The 6,829-nt window shown below is 54.5% G+C and overlaps 1 protein-coding gene across 1 annotated transcript; it reads right to left on the bottom strand.

The window, feature by feature from the left end:
* Positions 1 to 1,971: 1,971 nt before the first annotated feature.
* On the bottom strand, positions 1,972 to 5,511 carry LOC125524988 (phospholipase D alpha 2-like). Its single transcript, XM_048690016.1, has 3 exons — positions 5,203 to 5,511; positions 2,981 to 4,898; positions 1,972 to 2,642 (listed from the first exon to the last, which is right to left on the bottom strand). Exons 1-3 carry the CDS (start codon positions 5,308 to 5,310, stop codon positions 2,206 to 2,208), a joined length of 2,463 nt encoding a protein of 820 aa, XP_048545973.1. The 5' UTR covers positions 5,311 to 5,511; the 3' UTR covers positions 1,972 to 2,205.
* Positions 5,512 to 6,829: the final 1,318 nt, after the last annotated feature.

The raw sequence follows: 6,829 nt of genomic DNA, 5'->3' as shown, positions 1-6,829 counted from the left end.
TGGCGGCGCGTCCGGATCTATGCCCAAGCGTGGGCCTTGATCGCTGGTCTGCCGTCGGCACGGTGGCGGGTGCAACTCGTCGGCAGCTGGGCAGATCCGCCGGGATTCTACCCTTGTCTGATCCTTGACAGCGCGGGCATCTCTGGGGAAACCCTAGATCTCCTTGGGATCGAGTGATGACGGCGATTTTGCGTCGTAGTCCCTCTTTAGGGCATCGTTTTGGAGTTTACTCAGGTTGAAGGGACCAGCAACGTCGGTGGCGCACGTCTGGTGGAGCAACTGCCGATGAAAATCGCGCCGACTACGGTCATGGCGGACGATGACGGCGTCTTAGATGCCGTTCCCTTGTCGAGGCATCGTCGTTGCAGTCTGCGTCATCAGGCTCGGGATGCTCCGAGGGAAACCCTAGATCTGGGTCTTCCGGATCGGACGATGATGGTGTTTTATCGCTTTCCCTCTTGGGGGCATCGTTTTGGAGCAAGTGATGGCTAGGGGGATGGTGGAGCGGTACTTCATCTCACACATTGATGGCGGCGGACATCAACGGCATGGCGTTGTGGAGGCTCGGCGTCCGATGCGCGGAGATGGACTCGTGCAGGAGGAGGTAGTTGTCTGGCGTCATGGTGACGTCGATGGCAGAGTGGTCAGACAAGGTAGAAGCCTCAATATAATCTGAAGACGGACCTGTGGAAGATGGCGGCGACGACACACGAGTGCGTCTGACCGGATTGTGCCCCAGACTCGATATGTGGCTCGGCTGGGGCTTCCGGCTTTTGATGTTAGGCTTAGGTGAGTGGTTTGGGTAGTGGCCCCGCTAGCATCCCTTCCTCATATGGATAGGAGTAGCGGCATATGTTGCCAAGATGGTGGATTCAGATATATTATTTGTAATACTTTGTAAGGTCCTCAAGAATAATCAATAAAGTGGCCGTATGCATCTCCCAGACGCAGAGGCCGGGGGTCATCCCCTTTTCTAAAAAAAAAACTTGAGCGCAAGAGTATTTTGGACTCTTAGCTAGGTAGCTACACTGATGTACTCCCTCCGTCCCATAATGTAAGATGTTTTTGCAAGATATGTTAGCTTGCAAAAACGTCTTATATTATGAGACGGAGGGAGTACAAAATATATATGGTGGCAAAAAAATATGCATTTCGCCCATGTCATGAGCAATTCAGCAGCCGTGCGAAGCAAAGCACTTCCTACAAACTTGATAGCCCGTCTAACCGTGCAGGTCATGCAGAGGCCGGTACGGTTTTCATGCTGATGATGTAGGGTCTACCTATAAAAATCAGTAATGCGCCGGGACATTGCCATCCTGCTGAGAGTTACCACCTTCGGCATCATTTTCGTATAAGATAGATTGCTTATTGAAGCGGTTGTCAATCTGTATTACTACTAAGCAGTAGGGTTCAGATTGGTGCAGAGACGAACTCACTCTGTATTATTCGGCCATCGACGTACCTTTGAGGGGAAGAGATGCTCTCCTGAAACCATCAACGTACCTGAGGACTTTGCTTCCTTGTTTTTCTCTTTATCTTTTCTTCTTTTTGGCTCTTCCCTGTCCTTTTCTTTCCTATTTAACTGAGTTGGGGTGCTTTGCCTGAACCCCTGTTGGGTTCACTGGCAGTATTATGTACTTCCTCCGTTCCAAACAGATATATTTTAGTTTTAGATACATCTATTTCTGCGACGAGTAATTTGAAACGGAGGGAGTACTAAACCTTGGAACATTGGTCCCTTTCCCTCTTCTAATATGAATTGGCCGAGCTCCTGCCGACTGCCGTTGCCCGACAAAAAAGAAAGAAAGATTGGTGCATGTGGCAGCATTTCAGGGGAGACGGAATGACCAAGAAAACATCGGCTATGTGTTAAGCTTCAAAAGCTGTCTGGGAATCCAAGAGACCAACCCGACGAACAACTGTTGATACGACACGCAACACAGGCAATTATAGGTAGCGTTCAGTCAAATCTGAGATGAAGCATTTCCCGATCTTCAAGCTTCAGCACTCTCAGGTTATGCATCTTGCAAGACGGACCAGTGCCAGCAGAAATGTTCAGGCTTTAGGCAAGATGATCAACTATAGATTCTAACTAGAACCATCATATAGAGGTAGCACCAATAGAACAAGCTTACATCGCTGAAAATGCATCATATATCTAGAAGCAACATCGCATTGCTGGGGTTGCAACTCTGTAAACGCACCCTATGTGGTAAGAATAGGGGGCAGGTGTTTGGATTTGATTCCGAGCACCGGAGCCGCAGTGTCGGGGAAGCACCTCGCACCGGGCAGCTCCGTAACCGTGCCATCCTTCGTCACGGCAACCGGGTAGGTGAGAAGGTGCCCGGGGAGGTCATCGTTCAGCTCGTCGCTGGCATAGAGGTCCCAGTACTTGTCAGCCATCTTGTTCACCCTCTGGACGCACTCCCGACTTCCCGGGTTGACGAAGTCGTTGTGCAGCATGCCGAGGTGCTCATACCACAGCGACATCCGGAAGCCATGGACCTGCCCTCTGGCAACCTGGCCTTTGGCGTTCAGGTGGTGCGGCTGGAATGCGCCCATAGCGATCTCCGAGTCCCTCCCCCCGTCCATTGATCGCTGGTTGATGTTGGCAGATCCGACGATGATGTACTCGTCGTCAACTGGAAATCAAGCAGACTAAATGTTAAAGACAAATTTGACTTCGACCACATGGGACATGTCCTGACAGTTTACAGTAGGATGAACGTTACAATATCAGGTATATTTGTCATGACAAAGCAGAGAACTGGAGTATGGAAACATGTTCAGTTGCAAAATGAATCAAGTAAGACATGGTGGTATATTAGAATTTTGATAACGACAATTAATTCTAATTATGCTTCAATGATAGAAATGTCATGTAAGTGCATATAATCCTTCTTTTCTAAAAAAAGGGTAAGTGCATATAAGATGTTAACGACCACAAGAACTTTCATGCGACTTGTGGAGTGGGGCATACCTATCATCATCTTGGAGTGAACATAGATCATAAACCGCCGAGCGTTCTGTGCCCTTTCATAGGCTGACCCAGGCAATGGACGATCAGCGGGTTCATACTCTCCGCTCCTCTTCACCTCCCTGTTCCCTAAGCAAAAGAAGGTGAGGTAATCCTTGGGGCTCGCATCGATCCCCTTCGCCTTAAGTGCGATGGAAATGTCATAGTACATCATGTCCATCGTCCTTCTCTGCCAATCTAATATTGCCTGCACAGATCCACCTTCAGGAGCACCTTCCGGCCACATTGGCACCACCACATAGACCACGAAATGCTCACCAGCCTCAATCTTGCTCACAATCTTCAGTGAAAGCTCTCTGGGAATCAGATGCAGCGCCTCGATTTCTTCCGGCCTTATGTCGCCGGCCTTCCACGCGAATGAACTGCCAAGGAAATACTGATTCTCGATGTAGATGAAGTGCTGTGCGCGGCGTATCGCGTGGATGTAGGCATCCTGGATGCTCCTGTCAAGGGTGTTGTTCTTGCCACTGACAAGGCCTGATCGAGCAGCTTGCTCAGGGGTGTTAGGAAAGCCGAAGCTCGCACCGCCGTCGATGGACCGGAACACCTGCACATTCCACGCCTCCTGGTCATCGGGGAACGTCACGGTCGACGGTGGTATGATCAGGTTTTCCAAGGCTCTCAGATCGACGAGGAGGTCATTGTCACCACCTTGCTTCCTCCACCTCTGCTCGAAGTTGTAGAGGATGTCCCACGCGGCCGGACCTTCGATCTTGGCATGGATGTCGTGCCATGGCTCCCTCGGCCCGCCCTTGGTGATGGACGTGTCGACAAAGTTGGGTTGGTGGAAGTCCTTGTGATGCGCCGTGTCCATCGTCCTGAACAGGGAGTGGAACTGCGTGTCGTAGCGACCGTCGCAGAGATCGAGGCCGCCGACGAAGCTGACGATGCGGCGGCGGCTCGAGCCGCCCCTCACCGGCATGTCGTGGTCGACCGCGATGATCTTCTGGTGGTGGCTGATCATGTAGGCAGTCTGCAAGCCCATGACGGCGCTTCTGCCAATGTCGGGGTTCCGCGGGCAGAGGACGCACTGCACGTCGGTGCCGCGGAAGTACTCCGCCGTCTCGGCGTCGTGCGTCCCCATGTACCCCCACGTCATGCCGAGGGACTCGACGGAGGTGCGGTCGTCCCAGACCAGCATGAGCACGCGCACGCCCTCGCTGGCCTTGCGCTTGAGGAGCTCGCCGAGGGTGGCGTCGCCGCCCGGGCGCGGCCGGGAGCCGTCCCGTATCAGCGTGATCTCGGTGTACACCGACCAGCCGGTGACGTATATCAGGTGGCGCGCGTCGCTGATGGCGTCGAACACGTCCTCCCAGCACCGGCCCTGCTGGTAGGTCCGGCCGCCGGAGAGCGGGATCCTGGGCGCGAACGCGTCCGGGGTGTGCGCGTCCTGGTACAGGGTGACCCTGCACCCGGGCCGCTGGGAGAAGAAGGTGTACGGCACGCCGGGGTGCCGCGCGCCGCCGAGGCCCGCGCCCCACTCGCGGGGGTTGGCGGCGACGTCGCAGAACCTGAGCCGCACGTGTATCGTGGGCCCGTGGTGGATCTTCTTCTTGCTCGGGTCGAGGACGTCGAGCCGGCGCTCGATCTCCCGTCCGCCGGCGTCGAGCAGCTCCCGGACGGGGAGGTAGGCGCGGCCGATGAGCGTGGCGCCGATGGGCTGCGCGGCCTTGACGGTGAATACGACGTCGGCGGCGAAGTGCGCGCAGTAGATGTGGAAGTCCTCGTACCAGCGCGGGTTCACCGGGTCGCCGGCGATGACCCGCGTCCGGCCGACGCGCGCCTTGCCGAGGTCGACGGTCGCGTACAGCTGCGTCGACCCCTTGCCGCGCCCGATCGTCTCCTCGAACCCCTCCACGAACTGCAACCAGACAAGATTCCTTACCAATCCGACAAGCTTCCTACGCATTCAAACGAACAAATCTACTACTAGCGGCCAACAGCAGACCGTAAAAATCGCATCTCCTTTCAGGAACCAAGAATTTCTGTTCCATCTACAAAATCCAAGAATTCCTCTACTGCCGGGCAAGATTTCAGATCTCCGGGCTCGAAGCGAGTGGGATATGATATTTTCTTCGTTTCTACTCTACGGACGGAATCTACTCTGCTTACACTCTGCCGTGGTTGCAGCAAGTAGAGGCAGGGAAGGAAGGGGAGTGACTGACCCTGCGGAAGATCTGGGGGGCGCCGCCGGTGGCGCGGTCGGGGTTGGTGAGGTCGTCGGCCTCCAGGATGGTGGCGTGGAGGGTGCCGTGCAGCAGCCGGTGAGCCATTGCTGCCGCGCCGTCTCACCTCACCTCCCAAGTCAGTCCCAAGAGAGCTTCAGACTGTCGACTATCGAGACGGACGAAACAATGCGCCAAGAAGGGCAGGCCAAGGAAAACCACAATGTCCACGTAACCTTACGGGCTAAGGCAAAGGGGTCTGACTCTGACCGTCCGTCCAATAGGAGAGAGAGATTGGAGTCTGAGAGATGGAGCAAAGTGGTGACCTTAAATGGGTCGAACCAGCAGGAAATTGCTGGAAGAAATTAATGGCGGGAGGAAACTAGCAATGCACGGAATTAATAGGCGCCGAAAATACATCGCGCCATTTTGGTTCTGTGATTAATGCCTTGTATTCTCGTAATATATTTACTCCAAACGAGAAAGACGAAGTGGGAGCAAAGGCGCGAGGGGCCAAAGCAGACGCGGCTGCCTGGCACTTTTGTGGAGCAGGGGTCACATGGCGTCAACGCTACAGATCGCAGAGCTCCAACGTGCGCGTACGATGAGAAAGAGTGGAGAAGATGCCATTGTCGTCCACGCGGAGCACGAGCGCGGCACTGAAGTACTCTACTACCATGCGCGCACTATCACTGTGGTTAGTGGGACAATGGGGTCCTTAGCCCATTGAGACTTACTCCTAACACTCCCATTATTTTTGAATTTATTTCAAGATGTCCGGCTGTTGAGCATGTATATCTAGCGGCTAGAATATCTTGTATTTACTTCCTAGCTTAGTGATATCTCCCGATCCTTTCCTGTATAGCGGATACGGTTGAGATCTCGTAGCCCTTATATCTATATATATGCCTACTGCATGATCAATGAGAATTATCAATACACACAATTAATTTTACATGGTGTCAGATACCGTTCCGATCCTCTGCTAAAAGCTTCCGCTTACCCTAGCCGCCGCCGCTCCCTCCTCCCCATGCCGCGCCTTCCCTCCTACTCGGAGTCGCGCCTCCCCTCCTCTGCCGCGCCGCCTCTCCCGCCGCGCCGCTCCTCCCGCTGCGCCGCCTCTCCCGCTGTGCCGCACCACCTAACCCTAGCCGCCGCCTCTCCTCCCCAGCCCCGCGCGCTGTCATGTCGTCCAACGCCTCCACCTACTCCAACCCATTCGCCGGGCAGGACCCCGCTGATATCCGCGACATCAACATCCACAAACGCGTCCCCGTCGTCCTCGATGCCACCGACTCCACGTACTTCGCGTAGAAGACATACTTTTCGCTGCTCTTCCGCGAGAACAATCTTGTGGATCATGTTGACGATACGTCGACTCCCGCGCCATGGTGAGCGACTCCGAGTGGACTGCGATCGACGCCACGCTCATCCGGTGGTTCTTCACCACCATCTCCAAGGACCTGTTTCACACGATCATGAGCGATGGTGATGACGCCCGCGCAGTGTGGGTCAAGCTCAACGGCCTCTTCACCGACAACAAGCTTCAGCGTCGCATTTTTCTGCAGCAGGAATTTTTTGACTGTCATCAGGATGACCAGTCTATCGATGACTATGGGCGTCGCCT

The sequence above is a fragment of the Triticum urartu genome, chromosome 7 (assembly GCF_003073215.2).
Source record: "Triticum urartu cultivar G1812 chromosome 7, Tu2.1, whole genome shotgun sequence".
Lineage (NCBI taxonomy): Eukaryota > Viridiplantae > Streptophyta > Magnoliopsida > Poales > Poaceae > Triticum > Triticum urartu.
Note: the sequence above shows the minus strand (reverse complement) of the source record. Positions and strands in the feature narration are given on the sequence as shown.

What these genes read in the sequence shown, in the direction of transcription:
- LOC125524988 (XM_048690016.1), bottom strand. Translation starts at nt 5,310, where the DNA reads ATGGCTCACCGGCTGCTGCACGGCACCCTCCACGCCACCATCCTGGAG. An exon ending in CCCCCCAGATCTTCCGCAGG is followed by an intron (nt 4,899 to 5,202) that starts GTCAGTCACTCC and finishes GTCTGGTTGCAG; the next exon opens with TTCGTGGAGGGGTTCGAGGA. An exon ending in TCACTCCAAGATGATGATAG is followed by an intron (nt 2,643 to 2,980) that starts GTATGCCCCACT and finishes CTTGATTTCCAG; the next exon opens with TTGACGACGAGTACATCATC.